This window comes from Clupea harengus, chromosome 11, assembly GCF_900700415.2.
Source record: "Clupea harengus chromosome 11, Ch_v2.0.2, whole genome shotgun sequence".
Classification (NCBI taxonomy): domain Eukaryota; kingdom Metazoa; phylum Chordata; class Actinopteri; order Clupeiformes; family Clupeidae; genus Clupea; species Clupea harengus.
This window is the reverse complement of record NC_045162.1, coordinates 28,959,067-28,981,506: the sequence shown is the minus strand read 5'-3', so window position 1 is coordinate 28,981,506 and position 22,440 is coordinate 28,959,067. Positions and strand designations below refer to the sequence as shown.

Genomic DNA, 22,440 nt, shown 5'->3' with positions numbered 1-22,440 from the left:
TTATTACAGTGCAACACTGACTTTATTTGGCCATTTTGTTGTTATTATTATTTAACATTTTGTTATTATTATTATGGCAGTTAGAAGCATGAGAGTTCTGGTCAGGCATTTAATGAATTATAATAGTGACATGGTGGCAGACCCTCATTTGCACAAACAACCAACCCCCCCCAGAGTTCCCCTGTCCTCCTTTAAGGTCATGAGAAGAGGCTCCTGAGCTGGCTGAGGAAGTGTTCGCCTTTAAGGTCATGAGAAGAGGCTCCTGAGCTGGCTGAGGAAGTGTTCTCCTTTAAGGTCATGAGAAGAGGCTCAGGAGCTGGCTGAGGAAGTGTTCTCCTTTAAGGTCATGAGAAGAGGCTCCTGAGCTGGCTGAGGAAGTGTTCTCCTGTAAGGTCATGAGAAGAGGCTCCTGAGCTGGCTGAGGAAGTGTTCTTCTCTGCTTCTGTGACCGTGGTAGCGCGTGTTCAGGTAGCCCCAGGCTGAGCGCTTGCAGTAGTTGAAGAAATGCTCTTCAGCCTTCTTGAGTGTGCTGTTCAGGTCAAGAGTCCCCTGCAAACTGAAATAAAATAGGAGCTGTCACATAAACAGGTTGTTGAATATGCTTTGATATCAATCCAATAAATATATCATATATGAACTGGTATGTTGCAGTGCATAAAATGGCCCATCTCTAACAATAGACACCCTGTGTGCAGATTTGAATTATAATGGTGAAAACCTGATACAATGGTCACCCAATGAGGATACAAAACACAATGCAATAGATCACACATTGATTTTGCTTTTTACATAGATAGAACATCCACTCACCCACTATATAGAGAAATCTATTGAGTTCACTATGTAGGAAACAGACGTTAAAGATTTTGGAAACTACATTCCAAAAACATTCCATGTTGGTAACTTAGCAATGCAGTAACACAAATGTTCTGCTTACCTCCGGTAAAATGAATAAATATGTGATATTTAGCTAAAATGCAATTCTACATGTTCCATGTTATTCAAAAGTTTAATGTGACTTTTGTTTCATCATTCAATTGTTTTCTTGATTTCCTTGACTGTACACAAATTAAGCCTATAGGAATTATAATAACAAGTAAAGTTAAACTGAAATCATTTACGGTGGACTTTATTCTAAAGGTTTTCAAACAGGTTAATTTCAAAGTTTCAGGCATATCCAACCGGTCACTCACATGTAAATGAAGGAATGTCTTATCTTCTTTAGTTTGTTCACCTTGCAATGAATTGTGGTATACTGTATAAAAACAGACTCTATTGTAGTGAACATTGTGTCATGTGTGGGAATTTCATAGTGCATTATTTACAGAATAAAATTCACAGTTGAGAATTTGAACAGCGCTACAAAATGGCTGATTCGCTATATAGTGGACTGTGAAGTGAGTGAGTCGATGTTCCAAACACAGCATCTTCGCATGTATATCATATTTTTATCACCAATCTTGCCAAATGTGATTTAATTGTGTGATTTAATTTGCTGGTGCACATCCAAAGAGGTGCCCATCGTCACCTTAGTCCACATGTCTCCATAGGTTATGGGCACCAACTAAACTAAAGTAACTACTTCTTTCCGTCACACATTGAGTTTCTTAACTTACATGTTTTTTTTTGTTACACACTGAAGTCTTTAAGTAACTGGTGTTCCTGTGTGGATGTTGGGGCTTCTGGTAAGGTACTTTGTGTTTAAATATCGGTGTTGCGCGCTGGTCTAGCTTCTGCACATGTACGCCTGAACATGGACATTCATGAAGTAGGTTTGGAATTCACGTGGTGTGTGTTGAATATTTGGTACTGTGGGAGCTCACTTTATTTTGATCACAGTGTTTGTTACTAGTATGGTGATACCACTTTGTGTGATACTTGTGTACTTGGGTTCAATGTGGCTTCAGGCTTCGGGCTGTGTTCAGCACAATAACTATTCACTTTGTATTTTTATTTTATGTTGAGAAGGCAACAGTGCACTTTTATTTTGGCTATGCATTGCTGCTTTGGTATATTGCAATACATTTGGGAAGGTGACTCTTTGGGGCAATTGAATTAGTGGCACATTTGAGTTTTAAATGGTTTTAAACTTAATTGTTTTGATAGGAAAAAGTCATGTGACTTACGACTTTTCAGTATAATGTAGATGTTAAAACACAGCCACACACAAGCATGATCGTATGAATATGTACAGTAGTATAATGTAGATGTTAAAACACAGCCACACACGAGCATGATCGTATGAACATGTACCTGCTGGTAAACTGGATGAGCTGGGTGTCATTTCTGCAGTTCAGCAATATGTCCCTGTTCTCCAGGATGATAGTGGCACAGATGAAGAGTTCAAATGTGTATTCTGTGTTGATGACTTGTGGCTCTACCCCTGGCATGTCTTCTACAGAAATAAAAACAGCCATATAACAACGTCAACAAAATCAATCATTGCCATCATCACCACCACCACCACCATCATCATCAACTGCAGCAGCACTGACTGATGCTTGGACATTTATCCATGTTGAAAAGAGTATTAACACTTGAAAAGGTTGTTGATGGTACATTTTGGTACAACAGGTACAATCATGTGTGACAAAATTATGATTAATGTGTTATTAACTATGGACACTAATGATTCAATATTTGTATTGATTGGCAGCCCTTCTTTAGATCAAAATCAGAGCCTCACCTGTGCTCTGAATTTGAACTAGCCTTTCTTGATAACGGGCCCGTTCCACCTGTTGGGAAATGAGCTCAAGGTGATCACATCGCAGGATCTCAAACAGACGGAGTGCTTCACTATGTTCAAACTCCCGCTGGAAGCCCAGCAACAGCCACCTGCAGGAGAGGGAGACAACACGTGTGTCAATCCTATTGTATTGTTATCAATTCAGTTTGAATTGGGTTTGGAGGCAACCTCAGATATCCTTGTAATGTAGCATGTGAACAAAAAAGTGTCAGTGTTCCTGTCTGAAGCTTTGTCATGTCATGTTTTTGTTTTGTTTGTTTGTGTTTACATTTGCTATGTGTTTTTGTTTGTTCCTTTGTGCTGTCGTCCCCACCCCTCACGTGAACTGATTACCTAAATTGTTACGCCACGTTCTTTGTCGTTTTCCCCCTATCGTCTTTTCGGTTAATTGTTCTGAGTACCGGAATATAAGTCCTGTGACTGTACCTTTCCTTGGCCAGATCGTCCCTCTTTTGCCATGTGTCTTTGTGATTTCTAGCATTCTGGTTTTTGCCGCCTTGTTTTGTTCCTAGTCATGTCCTGTGAACCTTGTATCCTGTCTATCTGCCGGCTGTGTTTTGTTTGCCTGCCTGATTTTCTCTAAGTAAGTAAATCTCACTTTTGCTTTACACCTGCCTCCCATGTCTGTTTTGAAAACCCTTGACTGACAGCCTTAACTGTAACACAACCAAATCTTGCTAAGTTAATGCAACAATTATGTGTTGAAGTCTCTAATATTTCTGTTGCTGTTAACACAGGTTCAGATGATGACTCCTCCTCGCTCTTAGTACAGCTAATGTCTAGACAACTAACAAGAAACAATGGATAAAGAAAAAGGGAGCCTATTTAAAATTGATGTTCAGCTTCAACAAGATCAAAGTTATTTGCAGTTGTTGTGTGATGTGACTCCCACAGTATAGCTAACCTTAAAGGCCATTTGCTAGCCAAGCACACAATTAATGAAGGTGGCCTCCTTAGGTAGCAATAACCAGCTCTCTTCCGGACAAACCATTCTATAGCCTATTTCTATAGGATACCAGAGACATAGCACTTGAGTTTGCAATAAGCTGATTTGAACGTACTTTTCAAAAAGAGAAGAGTTTCTCACAGCCTTTCTTATTAGACAATCTTTGTTGTTGTTTTGTGTTGTTAACTGATCTTCGATAATAAATGCATACATTTGCATGAGATAAGCATACTGTATCTGTCTGCAGCGTATCATTCCTTCTGCTAGGAGGGTGAGCGCTCCATCCTTCCCTTTTTGACCCCAATCATGAACACTGCGTAGGGAATAGTTTTGATTCTTGTATTTTGTGTAGTTTTGAAGTTGAGGTATTCATATTTGAAACATGCTTTGGGATGTGAGAAGCAAAATAGATGAGAATATTTGGTATGTTACAGTGAGTACAGTCCTTTGTTGAGTACAACTCTTTGTTTCTATTCAGCTGGGTGCTGCTTGGCAGAAACAGCATACACATTGCATTGAGATGGGCAACACTTTCAAGAATTTAATGAGATTGTTTTATATTCTGGAATCCAGAAAAGAAACATTCCCATCCACACTTGATACAAGACTGAAAGGTGAGACAAAGAGAAAGGGAGGACATACCTATGGCAGAAGGTGAATCTGTCCATGTTGTCTGTGACCAGATGAGCATGAAGTAGAGGGTCCAGCTCTTTTAACAAGGCTGCTTCCAGTTCTGTGGGATATCACATGACGGAAAAAAAAGAATAGAATTTGCACCTAATATGAGTTTATATTGTTGCCTTTTCATACTACATTCTATGTCTATCTATATAACATTTCACATATGTACAGTGCATTCAGAAAGTATTCAGACTTCACTTTAACATTTTGTTATGTTGCAGCCTCATGCTAAAATCCTCATCAATCTACACTCAATACCCCATAATGACAAAGCAAATCACGTCGACATAAGTATTCCGACCCCTTACTCAGCCTTGGGTCTTCTTGTGTATGACGTGACAAGATTTGTGGATTTTCTGCCATTCTTCTCTGCAGATCCTCTCAAGCTCTTTCAGGTTGGAGGAGGACTGTGAGTGGACAGCCATTTTCATGTCTGTCCAGAGATGTTAAATTGGGTTTAAGTCAGGGCTCTGGCTGGGCCACTCAAGGACATTCACAGAGTTGTCCCTAAGCCACCTTCAGCATTGTCTTGGTTGTGTGCTTAGGGTCATTGTCCTGTTGGAAGGTGAACCTTTGGCACAGTCTTTCATTAAGGATATCTCTGTGCTTTGCTCCGTTCAGCTTTCCCTCAACCCTGACCAGTCGCCCAGTCCCTGCCACTAAAAAAACACCCCCACAGCATGATGTGGTCACCACTGTGATTCACCGTTGGAATGGTATTGGACAATCTTGATTTCATCAGACCAGAAAATATTGTTTCTGATAGTCTAAGAGTTTTTAAAGTACTTTTTTGCAAACTCCAAGAAGGCTCTACGAAGAGTGAGTCCTGGTTGTTCCAAACTTCTTCAACTTAAAGATGATGGATGATGGAGGCCACTGTGCTCTTGGGAACCTTCAATGCGGCAGAGCCCAGTTCTGTGCCTCAACACAATTACATTTCATTATATTTAGTCATTTAGCAGACGCTTTTATCCAAAGCGACTTACATATGTGCGACTTACAATGTATACACATTTTACATTTACACTGATGGCACACTGCACATCAGGAGCAATTAGGGGTTCAGTGTCTTGCTCAAGGACGCTTCGACAGGGAATCGAACTAGCAACCTTCTGATTACTAAACGACTTCTCTACCTCCTGTACCACTGTCGCCCCCAACCATGCCTCTGAGCTCTGCAGGCAGCTCCTTACACCTCATAGCTTGGTGTTTCTTCTGATATGCATTGTCAGCTTGTTATAGACAAATCATGTGCCTTTCCAAATCATGTCCAATCAAAATGGATTTACCAAAGGGGGACTCCAGTCAAGGTGTAGAAACATCTCAAAGATGATCAAGAGAAAGGGGTCTGAAAACTTTCTGAATGCATTGTAGTTGGTATTAATAACTGCTGGTATTTTAGGGTAATATGAGATTTACCAATCTTGCGGTGCAGACCATCAGCATGAAAGTCTTTGGAAAAATTCTCCATGTAGCATGAGAAGCTCCAGAAGGTGTCGACCTCAGAGTCCAGAACCACAAGGAACCGGCTACATAAGTCATTCATGCCCTGAGCATAGCTCACATCTGTAGCACACACCACCACAAACAAATCCAAATGACTACATTAAAGATAAACATTTTCAATGATAAAATGTTTGTAGTAGTAATAAGATAGTAACCACTGAGGTCTATCCTTACAGGGGAGCAACAGAGTTCCTTTTTCACAAGACAGTGCTGAAGCTAAAGAAAGCCTGCAGTACAAGTAACTGTCCATATTATAATTGCAAAAATACATACTGTATGTTCCTGCCAAATATAGCAAATTAAGTTGTCTTAATGCAAAGGGAAGTACAGTCAATATATTACATAGTGGTCCTTTAAATATGTTTATTTTTGTGTCATATCGAGTTGGAAAAAACAGTAAGGATAATTTCGACAATGTTTATTTCTTACATGCATGCTGCATTTGTTTCTACAGCGATGTTGAGGTGACCTCATTTTCTTCATTTGAAAAAATCTCTTCTTCTTGTCTACAGGACAGCCACTGGATTGGCACACACCTATTTAATTGGCAGGCCAGAGTAACTGTGTCACCACTGGCGGTTATGAATCTGATAGGTTGGCAACCTTTGTCAAACGTCTTTGACCTGAGGCTCACTCATATCAGGTTTGGGGTTAAAGGTCCCACCTACACTCCCTCCAATTTGACCTTTGCATTGCTTGCCATGTGTGGTCTCCTGGCGAGTGACAGAAGTTAAATCTGTTCAATCCCTATCTGCTGCCTTTGGGCAAAATTCTATAGAACAACATTGATCATCATAATTATGCAGATGATACCGAGATATATCTGGCTCTCTCACCAGATGACTATAGCCCAATAGACTCAATGTTTAGAGCAAATAAAAAGAGATATTACTGTTACTAGTCTATAAATCAGACCGACAAATGCATATCTGATATGTTTAAGGAATATAAACTGAGTAGGGGCTCTTAGATCCATGGACTCGGTCATCTAGAGCCCAGAGTCCAAACTAAACTTGGTGAGGCAGAATTTTGCTGTTATGCTGCATGCAACTGGAACAAACTGTTAAAAGATCTTAGAAGTGCCCAAAATGCAGCATTTTTTTTTAAATCTAGGTAAAAAACTTTTTTTCTTTATTCATATATCCTATTTCGGTCCTTTCTCTGAAAATAACTCTACCGGGCTCTACTGTGGATCCTATTCGTGCTGTTACTCTATGGTTCCAAAAGAGATAAACACACAGTTGGGGCTACTTCCACTATGTTTTTATTGTTTTTTATGTTATTTCTTTTAATTTTGTATTGTGGGAATGTGGAAGAGTTGTTTAGTTGTTTAGTGCATTCTAGCAAGAATACTACCATCCACATCCAGTTTTCATTAATAGATGATGAATTTGAAGGTTTATCCATTCAGAATGTAGAAAAACGAGTTTACTTGTACAGTAACAGGTTGCAAAATATGACGATTTCTACAATACACTAAATATCTCTTCATTATCTCTTTTCCATTATCAAAATGATTTCCATTGTCGTTTTGTATTGGACGATTTTCTAGTAGATTACTAGGTTGTTTAAAAGAATGTTACTTAAATTTGACTATTGTAAAGAAATTTCTGAAATGTTTGTGTGTACAAGTACATAAAATAAAATATGGAAATACGTAATAGTCAAAGTTTCATACGTCTGATTATGTTAGGAGTTACATGCAATCACATTTTTTAAATATGAAATAGCACTTAATCTTCTATTTCAATGGACAGACCAGATTTAATCGAATGCCATCCAAACAATGACAATTCATCTCAATTTTCATATTTTGTATTTAGGCAGACCAACTCTTAAAATGTTACTTTCATTGTTTATTTCCAACACATGCTTGGGGGGGACATTTTTTCAAGAATAACATTTGATTTATCATTAGATAGGTATAACATCAGTAATACAACTAGAGTTATTTTCCACACTTGACCAACAGAGATAGTACCTGGATGAAAAGCGGCATATGTGATGAGAATATCTCGCAACACAAGGAGATTTCCAAGGCCTTCATCCCTGAAAGAAAAAACAATCCGTAACCTGGGTTGACATTTGTAATCCAACCAATCAAAACAGCCTTCTAAATCAATCTAGTGTATAATACATTGTATCATCTTATATCGTAACCTATAAAATACACAGATGCATACATCACACATACAGTGTATTCAAATATGTATTTCTGACTGAATCTGTCTATAATATACTATAATTAACATGGTCATTCAGGAAACGATCTGCGATGGCACCATTGTGTCTCAAATGCTACATAATAAGCGCTTATAATGGGAAAGCCTCTACAGTGTTGCCGTTGGCTGTGCAACACGCTCTGCATGGAATAGGAACTCTTACCACTATAGTTTACTCTTGGTTTATAACTGAGCATCACCAACTGCAACAGCCTGTATCATCACAAAATCTTAACATCACCTTCCTATATGCTGAATGCTATATTACTTGAGATTAAAAATGCTTACCTAAAATAGGAAACTGTGGCGATATGTTCAAAGTTTCCAGCCAACTCTTTTCGTATGTTCTTTATTTGGCGACAGTTTAAGAAAGGTTACCCTGCATGATGATTAGTTTAACGTAGCCTACAGTTTACATGATCCTTTTAAGTGAAAGAGGTAGCTAAAATACTGCAATGTTCTAGTTTCTTGTTGGTTGGATATACGAAAATGTTTCATGCGATGCAGCTAGAATAAATACAAACTAAATAAGCGTATATGTGCACAATAAATGAAATAGCTATTTAAGAAAGCACCTATTGTATGCTGATGCATAGCGTTTGTGTCAGTAGATCCGCGCTCAATATAAATCTTGATAAGATCTACTGTGCACCAACCCTTCCAAGTAGCAGTATGTTCAACGCTTCTTACTCTAATTCATGTGTCATCTATGTGCAATATTGTTACATGTGTGGAATGCATTTATTAATTTTACAACAATTAAACTTGCACCATCAAACACTGAAGGTGGGTGTTCTACCAAAGAGGTTTACTAACGGCACAGCTCTATGAATGAAGTGAGGTTTAATAACTGCACAGCTCTGTGCCCGAAAGGGCACTATGACAGTAATGGATAATGCAATAGCACCTGATCCCCAACTTCTACATTCTAGTTTTGCCCCACTTACAGGTAATAGGTAAGGTCTCTGTCAGTTCGAGGAACATCCTTATCGATGATCCGGACGGCCTCCTGTAGTTCCTCCATGTTAAAGTTAACACGTTTCAGTAATACCTACATTTGACAGAAATTGGAAAGAGCAGAATTCATACACCTTTAACATGATGATGACACATACTGCCAACTGTGCATTCTACAATAACATCAATACCACTTATTTTCATTTTTAATCATCATTATCATGGCGATCATAACGTTATAATATTAATACAGGGAAATCTAACTATATTGAATAATAAATGTAGACAGGCTAAACCATTTTATGCAAATGTAGTATAAAGAAAGTAGGGTAACCCAATTATATTCTTGAACCCTTTCACAAAGAACTCTTCTTTGGTTATGGTGGAGATGAGAGATGAGGAGAATGCACAACTAATGACCAAGAAAACACAATCTGATATTTGGCATTACTTCTGGGTATAGCAAGCATTCCAATCTCCTGGGAGTCCTTTGCAAAGGTGCGAACTCAACTCAACTCAACTCAACTGTTCACTCAGTTGCACAACAATCATCCAGCTTAATACAGTCAGTGTATGTCCAGCAAGAGACCATAGAGACTTCAACACCATGTTCATATGCACTGCTTTCGACACTATAGCTCTTCGTAATTTACCATAGAGACTTGAATACCATGTTCATATGCACTGCTTTCGACACTATAGCTCATCGTAATTTACCATAGAGACTTGAATACCATGTTCATATGCACTGCTTTCGACACTATAGCCCATCGTAATTTACCATAGAGACTTCAATACCATGTTCATATGCACTGCTTTCGACACTATAGCTCATCCTAATTTACCATAGAGACTTGAATACCAAGTTCATATGCACTGCTTTCGACACTATAGCTCATCGTAATTTACCATAGAGACTTCAATACCATGTTCATATGCACTGCTTTCGACACTATAGCTCATCGTAATTTACCATAGAGACTTGAATACCATGTTCATATGCACTGCTTTCGACACTATAGCTCATCGTAATTTACCATAGAGACTTGAATACCATGTTCATATGCACTGCTTTCGACACTATAGCTCATCGTAATTCACCATAGAGACTTCAATACCATGTTCATATGCACTCCCCTGGCAGGTCTTACCCTCTGACCGTCTCCACCATGAATAATCTAGTCATGCACAAGTTAGTTATGTAGGTCCAGTGCTTGGCCCCCTGCTCTTCTTCTCTTCCCCTCTGAGCCCTCTAGGCTTTTCCTTCCGATTAATACACTGACAAATAAAACTACTGTTTGAAAAGTACATTTCATACGTGAAATATTCAGTTATTCACATCACTCAGCCACAGCACAACACCCAGGACAGCGTAAACACCCACCCCTTCATTGGTTGTTCTATTGATGTGCTAAAGACCATGTTGTTTCCTGTGGCTTTGAGGGAGGGGATAGACCATGTGACAGACCATCCACTGTTTACAAACAAAAAAACTCCACCCACCCAGGTCCAAGTATAATTCCTTTATTTTGAAGCAAGCCCTGAAATTTGGAAGTAGTTGGTAGTAGATGTCGAATTCCATCAAAGGAGATGCAATGTGTGTACATACACGTGCGTGTAAACGGCAATAGTCTGTTTTTCTTACCAAGCTTTCCAATTCCAAGGACAATGAGACATGTCATATAGTGCTACAACTTGATGAAGTCCTATTTCTATCACACATGGAGATTTGTGTGTTGTACAGGCTATCACTTTTAGATTGCTATGCTGCTGATTAGCCTGCTATGCCTGCTGTCTAGGCTTGGTATGCTGTTTAGGTAGATAGCTTATCTAGGATCTGTTACTTTACTCTCTCCAAAGTAATACAGTGCACATATGTTTAGAGTACACACTATTAGTTTTGCACGGTCAACTTCATATAGGCTAATAGTTTTAGCTTTGTCATCTATTAAACGGTTTGTCCATCTTCTCCGTCAGTGTACGTGCAACAATGTGTAGGTTCTAAGGCTCGATAGCTAATCGTCTCTGCAACTCAAATAGCCCACTTAAGATAAAGTGAGACAAACAATTTGTCTCTCTTTAAAGTGATGCACAGCCTGCACATTCAGCTCTGTTGGTGCAGCACATCACAAAGATATCGGAGAGGCTACTCTACACTACATGCTGCAGCCAGCCATATCAGATCCAACAAATAACAAATGTTGTTAATGTCAGCTAACTTCTTTTAAAATAAATCCTATTCTACAACTTTAATTGTTCATTTTAGTGTTTGTATTTTCCAGAGATAAAAAGGTCATTACATTTTCTATACATTACAATTTGATGCATTGCATGTCTGGATTTGAACTAAAGCATTTTCAGTAAACTGTAAAAAGGCTTTTATTTTCTCTTCTTTTCCAATTTACACTTTCTTTCAAAGTGACTGTGCGGGGGGGCCGAGAGGGCCACAATTCCATTCCAGACTGATGGGCCAATATCTGGGGACTTAACTGACTGATGGGCCAATATCTGGGGACTTAACTGACTGATGGGCCAATATCTGGGGACTTAACTGTTTAATAAATAAATACAAATAGCGCCCTCTAATGGACAGCGGTAGTGTATTTGTTGACAAGCAGACAGACTTTTACAAGTCAGTGTACCACCAAAAAAATCATTTTTAAGCTGTTATGTAAAGGTAAAATTGTTACATACTGTTGCTTTAAAGATGTCAAGGCTTAATGACCAACTATTTCCTGAACCTTAACACTGATTGTTTATGATTGTAGGCCCTGACCATTTGATAATAATTACACTATCCAGCCATCTACTTACACTTGATGGCACCTCAACATCATCCAACAGAAGTGTCAAAGATCTTGGTGTATGAACCAGGACCTCTCACTTGACTGGCACATGAAACAGATCTCAAAGACAAAATCATCTATGTGCAGTCAAAATAAAAATATCCTATCCTTTCAAGATGCAGCAAAACTAATCTATGCATCCATTACTACACAACTAGACTAGTGCATTCTCTCCTGTCCAGCTATGGCAAAAACGGACAAGAGGCCCCAACTGATAAAACGCTGCTCTCATCTCTCAGCTGAACTTTCCTTTTTACATTGGTTCCCGGTCAAACGTACTCCTTCTAACATACAAAGCTCTAAAAAGCTTAGTTGACACACTTGGTGTACAGGAAGTACAGTAGGGCCATTATTCCATCCCCTCTTATAACCTCCACATATTTTTCTGTGAGTAACGCCAGAAGCATCTAATCAATATCGGATCCATTTCAAAAAGACAATAATTGAATTATTGTGTTTCTGACTGATGATGGGAAATGTCTTTACTTACTAATTACTCACCAAGTTTAACACGGTCATGTCAAATGAAGTATTACACATTGGATAAGTAAGCACCCCTCAACTTATTCCTTTACTTTGGGGCAAAAGAGACACAAGTCAAACCTCCACCCTTGGCTTTATACAACCCAAGCAAACCAGACAACAAAACTAATACACTAATACACTTGCTGATTCAGGTCTGACATATACACATCTCATACAAATGTCAAATTATATAAATGAACTATATGCCTTATACCCTTATATTCGTCTCTACCTTCAGTTAACTATGTTTCTCCAGGAGCCTATGAATAAAAACATTTTTTGCTTATAAATATTGCATATTCTTGATCTCTGAGATCACACTTTTTTTGTTTTTTTACCTGAGCCTGAAGCTCTAGAAAGGACATCCTCTCACACACTTCTTCAGACAGCTGAGAAGCCTCTTTCTGGATGTGTTTCTGGCGCTGGTGAAAGAACTCCACTGCAGCTATTAGTTCAGCTATTGTTGGTAGAAAGGAGAGAAACAAAGGCAGATGAAAGCCCCAAAAGCAATAAATACACACATCCTGATAACATACATACTGTTCCTTTGTCTGCACAAGAATGATCTGTAAAGTCAAAGTGGATCAGAGAATTCAGGTGATGATTGGAAGAACAAATAAGCTGTGTGTACCATCTGTACCATTGAGCTGCAGGTGCACAGCACCTGGAAAAACATGCTGCCATTTCTTTTTCATGACCTGGTAGCGAGCAGCCATCTGCTCCTGAATCAGAGGACGCTCCAGAGCTGTAGAGCTGCTGGGGTACATGCCAAATAAAAACTGCCATACTTGTGCCCGCTCATGGGGCATCACGCCACCTGTGGTAAAACAAAAGGCACACGGCAGATTATATGTACTTTTAAAGGCAGTTCTGGGAACAGGGCCGCTGCTCATTTGGCTGCCCTAAGTGGAACTGCTTTGTGGTGGCCCCCAAACATAATGATAGTCATTATTACTTCTAAAAACACAAGTAATGTGAATCTATTAGCATCATTAATATAAACCAATAACACCATAACAAGTCACAGAAATGAATGAATGCAAACAACACAACACACAAACAAGCAAATAAACTATACAAATATCAGGCCTACATCTTAGAGACAAAACTGATTTTTAATTTTGTAGTCAACTGAAATAGTGAAAAATGTATCTGATCTTGTTTATCTCATCCTTAGGTGATTTGTATACTGGGTATCCGGTCTTTAATAATACAGTCCTCAGCTCAAATATCAACAACCTTTTGCCAGGATCAAGGACAGCACCTCTAATATACAGTTAAAAATGAATGTAGCCAACTTGATTTTCAGTACGTGTGCTGATTAACAGAATTTCCGCTAGGATTTTGTCTTGCTGGACCGGTGTAATGTTGTATTGTATTGTCACTTTGGTTTACGTTCTCATATTCTGACCTTTGAGCAAAGATGTTAAATGGGAGGATTGCTTTAACTGTCTATGGCTGGGACAGAGTTTAAGGAATGCCAACATGATGCTAGAAAAGTGCCCACTAAATGAAATGTGTCATGCTATATCCTTCACAGTCTTAGTACATTCAAAAAGAATTTAAAAACTCAGCAGCATCTGTCTAATTAGTTAATTTGTTTGAAGCATACGTTATGAATATAATCATAGTTTTGGTATTTGGTATTACGGATCCCGGGTACAGCATATGGCGCGTGTTACGGCTGTCCCCAGCCAGTTGGGCACTGTTGTGTACCCTGCCACCCTTACTATGCTTGTATAACTAAAACCCCAACATCATTGGACATATCTCATCACAACTAAACACATACAAAATGCCCCAAATCAATAAAACTGGGCTACAGACAGCGCATGTTGTACCGTGAAGGAGTGCTCTTACGGATCCCGGGTACAGCGTACGGCTATCGCCAGCCAGTTGGGGCACTGTGTATCCTGCCATCTTTGCTATCCTAACTCAAATCTGCATGCACCATGTCAGCCAGCCATAACTAAACACAACTCATCAAAACTAAATGCAAATCGGGGGGCACTGTGGCGTGAGCCAATAAGCCCCCCATTTACGGCCTACATTGCCTGCAGGGACATAGGTTCCATTCCGGCCTGATGTCATTTCCCGATCCTCTCCTCACCTCTTCACTTCCTGTCCAAATACTTCACTGTCCTATCCAAATAAAGGCTAAAAAGCCCATAAATAAATCTAAAAAAAAAAAAAAAACTAAATTCAAATAAAATTCTCTACACCTGTCCAGGCTGCCTATCTCTCTCCCTCTCCTTCTAGTGGTAGTGCTTCTATTGATACTGATGAAGTGGTCATATTACCTACTGTTAATTGCTTACCTAAATGTATCTTATTGATGTCTACTAACAAAATGTTCTCTCTCTTAAAGCGCTACCTTTGCTCGCGAATGCTGATGGATGTGGAAACATTGCTCCTCATCACCATATCCATCAAGTACATCTACGCATATTGGCAGCCAAACTCTACCCACTCACTCTGTTTCTTTCTTCCCCTCCTAGTCTAGAGTATCTTCACTGTGGGATGCTGCTGTAGTCTCTCCACCTGATCTACACACACACACACACACACACACACACACACACACACACACACACACACACACACACACACACACACACACTCCTAGTCTAGACTATCTTCACTGTGGGATGCTGCTGTAGTCTCTCCACCCGATCTACTTGTAGAAACCCTCGGCCCACATGTACCCATCCCCACCATACTGTCATGCACTTATTCTACCCCATACTCTATGCTAGCATTTTCCTGCAATGTATATAAATGCCATCATTGACATGTTTTTCTGTTGATACTCTACTTACCTTTGTAACAGTAACCCTATGAGCACACTGTATACTCACCAAGCTGTTTTGTACGCATCACGTATATACCATATGATGTTTGTATGTATTATGTACATCTACCACATGTATGCTGTGTACATTTACCATTTGTTGTTTCCCCTCCCCTTCTGCCACATGACCCCCCCCCCCCCCCCCCCCCCCCCTCCTATCTCCACCCGGCCAATCTCAAGCAGATGGGTCCCCCCTTATGTGCCGCGGTTCTGCTTAAGGTGTCTTACGGGTTTTCCCCTGTTGCCATTGTGCTTGCTGTTAGGGGGATTCAGGCATTGGGCTCTATAAAGTGCCTTGAGACAATTGCATTGTTTTAGCGCTTTATAAATAAAATGTTATTGAATCAAATTATTATTTTTATACTAATAATTGATGGTTTTAATGATACTTAATGTTGTTTCATGAAGTTCATTTCATTATGCTTATTATTACATAATTTTGTCATTGTGGTTTTTACAGTTTTTTTTTATCTAATCTACACAGGAAAGGACGTTAGACCAAAGGATGTTAAAGTCCTTGTGCTATTGGTTGGGGCCTCCCCACAGCAGTGGGTGGGAAAGTGTTAACTTAATAACTAACTAACTAATATAACAACTGTCCAACCATAGATCAGCAGCAGCAGGAGAAAACAACAACGCACAACTGGCTGGAGACAGACACAACACGCACCACAAGGCCCTCCTTTACAGTACAACATGCGCTGTCTGTAGCCCACAGGCCCTAAACACAACAACATGACTGCCCAACCATAGAACCTCAGCAGCAGGATGCAACAACAACAACAACAAAGCTGCATTCATGAGCATTTTACTGGGGTTTTAAATCAGGCACCTTCCTTCATCATTGTTTCGTTTTGAGATGCTAATGCTACGTCTGATGCAAGGCAAGTTTTTTTTGTATAAAACAATTCATACACACTGGTAATTTAAAGTCCTTTACAAATGTGCAGATAAAATAACAGAGACAAATAAAAGATTAAAAAGGGTAGACTACATTAAGACATCTGAGAAGAGTTGGGTTCTGCCATCATTGGGAATGTCATCATTGACATAGTTTTCTGCTTATCTTTATAATTGTAACCCTATGAGCACACTGTCCACTAAGTACAATACTTTGAATGCTTGCCCTTCATTTTTATCCACATACGTGTAGGCATCATTGAATCTTGTATGCATTATCTATACATGCCGCATGTATGCTAATATGTTTTATCCTGATGCCTGTATGAATTTGTCTGCTCACTTCTGATTTTCTCTCCACCCCCAGCGATATCCCCCATCCAATCCCATTCATGTACCCAGAGTCCGCCCTTATGATCAGGTTCTGGCTGGACTTTTGCCTTGCCACCACCATTATAGTGCTTGCATTGCAATGCTCTAACATTGTACTCAATTAAACTCGTCGCAAAACGCTATCCTCCCACATGCAAAACTATTTAGTTGGACCAATGACATCGGTGTCATTTGTCATGTCAGAAAAACACTCCAATCACGTCACTCCATTATGAATCCATTAATGTAAATAAATGATTATGAATTGTTTGATAATAATGATTAACAGTCCATTTTGATTAATTGTAATGAGCACGAACAGTAAGATTAAGAACAGGGGGTGAAGGATAATTAATGTGAATGGCTGTCTATTAGCCTACACTACATTATTCTAGATATACATTTACAAAACAAGCAGTCACCCACCTGTATGTCACATAAGCTTATAATGCTAATTTCTTATACATATCTCTAATTAGGCCTATTATTTGCGTTATTCATTTCAGTTTCTTGTGGGGATATACCTTGCAAAATGCAGCCAAAATGCCCCCCCTGCAGAAGAGAAGGAGGTCGACTGAGCATGTTGAATCGGTGGCAGAGCCCAACAGCGAGAGAGATCACTCTGATTGGCGATTAAGCAGTTTTTAAAATCTAAGGTTTTATTCATTTCCAGCTCTCGACACAGGTTCAGGAAAGCCCCTTGAGCATGTCGATGTAGTAAGCCTATTCATGATTGCACCCATTCGTGGAAGTGCAGTTTCTCAGAATCTTTTATCCAAATCCTTTAACTTGCCAACATTATCTGTTTCTGGTTCTCAACATAACCATGGAATTGATTGCGTTTACACCACTTGGCAAAATGAGAGGATACATTTATTTTTGTTCAATTATTAGCTTGCCTGACAACACACAGCTTTTCAATTAACCGCTGTATGGTTGTTGTAATTACCATTCAGAATGTACAGAGCATTGCAACGGATCTACTTCATATGTGTCAGTTATAGAGAAATGAGGACTCCATACGTCAAAAACGCAACACATTCTATGACATACCATTGCAGATATGGTGCTCCAGCAGACAGGATGGCCACATCGATCCCTCTGCTACCAGTGAATAATAACTGACTAGAAGACAAGTCATTAAGCTTGAAGTAACACTATGCAACAATTTGACACTTTTTGAAATATGGTTTTTATAGGCAACTAGTTTTGGTACCACCATCCTCAAATTCATTTGGATAGCATATGGTCATGTGAAGGACAGATAAACACCTCTATAAACACCTCAGATAAACACCCTACTAGCCTCCAAGATATGCCCTGTAGTTCTGTGCAACGGGCTGGAACTCCCTGCAAAAATGGAAGAAAAGCTTTCACACGCATGACATTGCCAGCGATACTGCCAAAAGACACCAGTTAGTGTATTGGCAAGCTTCTATCAGTGTCAACTGGGCTGTTGGTGGTGTTTGCAAGGTTTTTGCATGCCTTTTAGGTAGTTGGCTTACTAGTTTTGGAACAGAACTCCGTATTGCTGCTTTAATGCGTCACCTATTTCATAAGGCGAGCAGATGCTAACCATAGCTAGCTCTGCTGGATCAGTGAAGTGTTCTCACAACAACCACAGTCAGCTTAAGTAAACATATTGATTACCTAAGGATTTGATAGCCCCAATCTGGGGAGTACAATAAATCAGAAGTTTTAGGCGCCGTTACGTTAAGTTTAATAAGGAATCCGCAGCTCACAGGGTTTAGGGGTGTAGCTGCTGTAGTCATGTGTTTTAGGCGCTGTTACGTTAAGTTTAATAAGAATCCGCAGCTCGCAGGGTTTAGGGGTGTAGCTGCTGTAGTCATGTGTTTTAGGCGCCGTTACGTTAAGTTTAATAAGGAATCCGCAGCTCGCAGGGTTTAGGGGTGTAGCTGCTGTAGTCATGTCTGAGGCAGAATTAATACAAAATTATTATTAAATCATTTTTTAAAAAGAAGACCCTTTCACCATTGCAACAGCCCAGCACTCGTGGAGCCAATTTGTTTATACATTTTAAACGGCTTGGTTAATGATTGAAGTTAAGTGACTTGCCTTGTAGCCTTTTATTTTTCGCTAGTGGCAGAGGGATAGCAACAGACATATTTTAAAGCATAGGTCTCAAACTCCCGGCCTGCAGGCCAGATAATTCCGCAAGTAGTCCAGTCATTTAATGTATCTGAAACATAACTTGAAGTCGGCAAGTAGTGGGTTGCTACGCGACACCTGAAAATGTAAAGTTAACATTTGACAAGCTAGCGCCATCTTTTTTTGAGAGGTCAAACTGTCGTTGTTTAAAGCCAAAAGAAAAGTTGATGATGAGCACAGACAATTTCAGGAGAAGTGGGAGATGGATTCTTTTTTGGTGAGTTCTGGGGCAATGTCAGCTGCCTCATCTGCAAAGAGAAAATTGCCGTTTTGAAGGAATATAACTTGAAGCAGCATTATTCAACTAAGCATGCAGAGAAGTACCGTAAATGAGGAAGGAAGCCGATGCAGCAGTGAAAGCTAGTTTTGTGGTGAGTGAGATGATTGGCCAAGGTGGGAAAGCCATTTATTGAAGGCCAGTTTCTAGAAGACTGCATGCTAAAAGTTGCAAGCATCAACCTTGTTGACATCATGCAGGAGCTGAACGCACTCAATCTAAAGTTGCAGGGCCCAGGACAGCTTGTTACTGCAGCTTTTGATGTTATCACTGTTTGACTGCAAACTGATGTTATGGAAAGCCCACCTGTCTGAGAAGAAACTCCACCATTTTCCAGCATGCAGGTGCGTTGTGGAGGAGGGCATAGCATTCAGTAGTGAGAAATATGTTGATGCCATTGAGAAGCTACAGCAGGAATTTGAACAGCGGTTTTCAGACTTCAAAACACAGTGCCACATTCCAAATGTTTGCAGATCCCTTCTCCTAAGATGTGCAAAATGCCCCCAGTGTGCTACAAATGGAACTCATTGAACTACAGTGCAACTCTGAGCTCAAAGCCAAGTTCAGAGAGGCAAATGGAAAATCAGACAAGCTTGGAAAATTTGAGAGAATTACCCCTATCCTTCCCAGAGCTTTCTGAGATGTTCAAGTGGACCATGTGCGTTTTTGGAAGCACATATCTCTGTGAGAAACTGTTCTCTAACATTCAATTCAATTCAATTCAATTTTATTTATATAGCGCCATAACAATACAATTGTCTCAAGGCGCGTTGCCTGAACCCCCTCTTAGTGCAAGCACAATGGGGCAAGAAAAAACTCCCTGTTCCTCAGAGCAAATGTGGCTTAGTTGTCTGAGAAGGAGCACTGTCAGGTGTCTGGCAGCAAACATTAGCCAAAACAATAAAAGAATGACTGTATATAGGTAACAGTTGGACTTTTTATTTAAGCAATAAGCCCCAAGAGGCGGTGTTTTGCGCTGATTTTAGAACAGGTAAGGGGAGTTGTTAGGCGAGACGCGACGCAATTATTATTTATAATTGGTCATTTGAGTTTGAGACCCCTGAGACATAACAGGTCTATGGACTATACAGAGACGACATAGGGCCTACGCGTGGATTTTAATGAACATAATCGAATGCGGACTCTCTCAAGCCGTTATTTCACTGCCATGGTTGCTATCTTATCGATTTTCCAAAACCCCATTCTCATAGGGATTTTCTTTACAAAGAACGTACAAAAATGCTAATCCGCCGCATTGAAAATGACGACGGTCACTCCCATAAGCTACTCTATTATAAAACTGAACTGGTGTGTCAACAGCGTGAATAACCACATTTGCGCGAATAACTTCAAAAAAGTGAGTGAATTGAAGTCAAAATACCTAAGAATAGTCGAGCTCAAAGAAAAAAAGTGAGGGGTGGCTTGACACCGGTTAAAAAAAAACTTGTTCCGACCCAGGTCATTCTTGTGAAAAGGGTAGGAGTATTTACTGAGTGAAGAACTCGGGTAACTGAAAAGAGTCGAATATGTGATGTCTACCTACGTTATCTTTAAAACAATACTGGTATTGTGAGGCTACATGCACCCACGAAGGCAGTTTTTCTTACCTTTTTTAAAAATGTACGTACGCAGCCTTGATTCGTCAACACGTCCATCTGGGTCCATTATGCCAGGTAATCGTATAGATTGAAGTGTTGGCACAGGTGAGGCTACGGCGGCACATCGCCGTGGTCGCCTTGTCTGATTGTAAGCAGCGTCATTCATCGATAACACTATCCGTTAGTCCTTGAAGGTAGTGTTAATTCTCTCAACACAGCAGCAATCCATGTACTGACATCAAATAAACAACGGTCTTAATGGTCAACATAATAAAAATAACTTCCTTGGATTTTAGGCTGTATAAACTACATTGTAAAAAGAAGATTATCACGCCAAAATGGTCAGATTGTTCGACGTGAAGGAAGGAAAGACTAACTCCATTTCTTTTAATCCTGTTAAAATGAAATGCATGTTTTCTGCATAGAAACAAGCATTATGCTTATAACTCCACACGAAACTTATCTCGTTTTAGTTTTGTCCACTTCGACTGCACATGCCTCTTACATGTCATGTGACAGACTCAGCAATGTTTTCTGCCTCGGTTTTAAATCAGTTTTCCTGTAGACTGGCTCCTTTCAACCGAAATGCCCTTAGCACTGAACCGTCACGGTGAAAGGCTAGCTCACAATTTAAAGTACTATTTTCGCCAATGTAGACTGAAATATGCGTGTGTATTCTTTAAATGAATGTACAAGTCTAATTTAATTATTTAAAAATAATGTAATTTACTTGTTGAATAGCCCACATGCACACTTTTCTCAGCTGACGAGCTCATTTAAACAGCCTTGTCCTTCAGGCCTAAGCTTTTCGACTTTATTTGTTTGAAGTCATTCTTAACCCTCATGCTGTGTTTGCATGGTTTGCTATAGTTACATTTATGGTTCTGGACAGAGTTGACCGGCCTGACATGAATGTTAATAGTGCTTTAATTAAAGTTAACTTTAGTTAATAGTAATTTGTAAAAAATAAAAAATACATATATTTATTGAAATCTTTCTAAAAACTTAAGCAATTGTCTTCATGACAGTTTAGTTGTATGCCTCTTTTTAATGATGATGTACCACTTGGTTTTATTCAAGGGATATTTTACAAAGTATCATACAAATAATTAATATTTAAATGTAATGATTATTAGTGTTTTGTTTGTATTTAGCAATTAACAGCACACATTAAAAATATACATTATAGAAAGCAGACACATCTCAACATCAACTGTTCAGAGAAGACGGCGTGAATCAGACCTTCATGGTCGAATTGCTGAAAAGAAGCAACTACTGAGGAAGAACAACAAGAAGAACAGAATAGTTTGGACCAAGAAACTCAAAGAATGGACATTTTAGACCAGTGGAAATCTGTACTTTGTCAAAATGTGAGATTTTTGGTTCCAACCACCGTGTCTTTGTGAGACGCAGAGAAGGTGAGTGGAAGATTTCTGCTTGTTCATACCGTGAAGCATGGAGGAGGAGGTGTGATAATGTGGGGTAGCTTTGCTGGTGACACTGTTGATGATTTATTCAAAATTCAAGGCACACTTAACCAGCATGGCTACCACAGCATTCTGCAGCGACATGCCATCCCATCTGGTTTGCGCTTAGTGGGACCATCATTTGTTTTTCAACAGGACAATGACCCCAAACACACCTCCAGGCTATGCAATGGCTATTTGACCAAGAAGGAGCGTGATGGAGTGTTGCGTCAGATGACCTGGCCTCCACAATCAACCGACCTAAATCCAATTGAGACGGTTTGGGATGAGTTGGACTGCAGAGTGAAGGAAAAGCAGCCAACAAATTGACTACCTCATGAAGCCGTCATCAAAGCAAAATGTGGTTACTTTGAAGAA

The 22,440-nt window shown here is 39.6% G+C and overlaps 1 protein-coding gene across 3 annotated transcripts; it reads right to left on the bottom strand.

Moving 5' to 3' along the window:
• Nucleotides 1-15: 15 nt before the first annotated feature.
• Nucleotides 16-21,158, bottom strand: si:dkey-238d18.4 (TBC1 domain family member 15). Of its 3 annotated transcripts, none has more exons than XM_031576765.2 (11): nt 20,606-21,156; nt 13,061-13,246; nt 12,768-12,886; nt 9,049-9,152; nt 7,861-7,928; nt 5,793-5,939; nt 4,335-4,425; nt 2,687-2,835; nt 2,254-2,395; nt 410-556; nt 16-360 (listed from the first exon to the last, which is right to left on the bottom strand). In XM_031576765.2, exons 1-11 carry the CDS (start codon nt 20,760-20,762, stop codon nt 345-347), a joined length of 1,326 nt encoding a protein of 441 aa, XP_031432625.1. In that variant the 5' UTR covers nt 20,763-21,156; the 3' UTR covers nt 16-344. The 3 variants fall into 3 exon arrangements, with proteins under 3 accessions (XP_031432625.1, XP_031432624.1, XP_031432626.1); XM_031576766.2 differs by lacking the exon at nt 16-360 and adding an exon at nt 1,194-1,255 and having other exon boundaries at nt 483-556; nt 20,606-21,158; XM_031576764.2 differs by having other exon boundaries at nt 16-556; nt 20,606-21,154.
• Between the last annotated feature and the right edge of the window lie 1,282 nt (nt 21,159-22,440).

What these genes read in the sequence shown, in the direction of transcription:
- si:dkey-238d18.4 (XM_031576765.2), bottom strand. Translation starts at nt 20,762, where the DNA reads ATGAATGACGCTGCTTACAATCAGACAAGGCGACCACGGCGATGTGCC. An exon ending in GCAGCTCAATGGTACAGATG is followed by an intron (nt 12,887 to 13,060) that starts GTACACACAGCT and finishes TACCAACAATAG; the next exon opens with CTGAACTAATAGCTGCAGTG. An exon ending in CTCATCCAGTTTACCAGCAG is followed by an intron (nt 557 to 2,253) that starts GTACATGTTCAT and finishes ATTTTATTTCAG; the next exon opens with TTTGCAGGGGACTCTTGACC.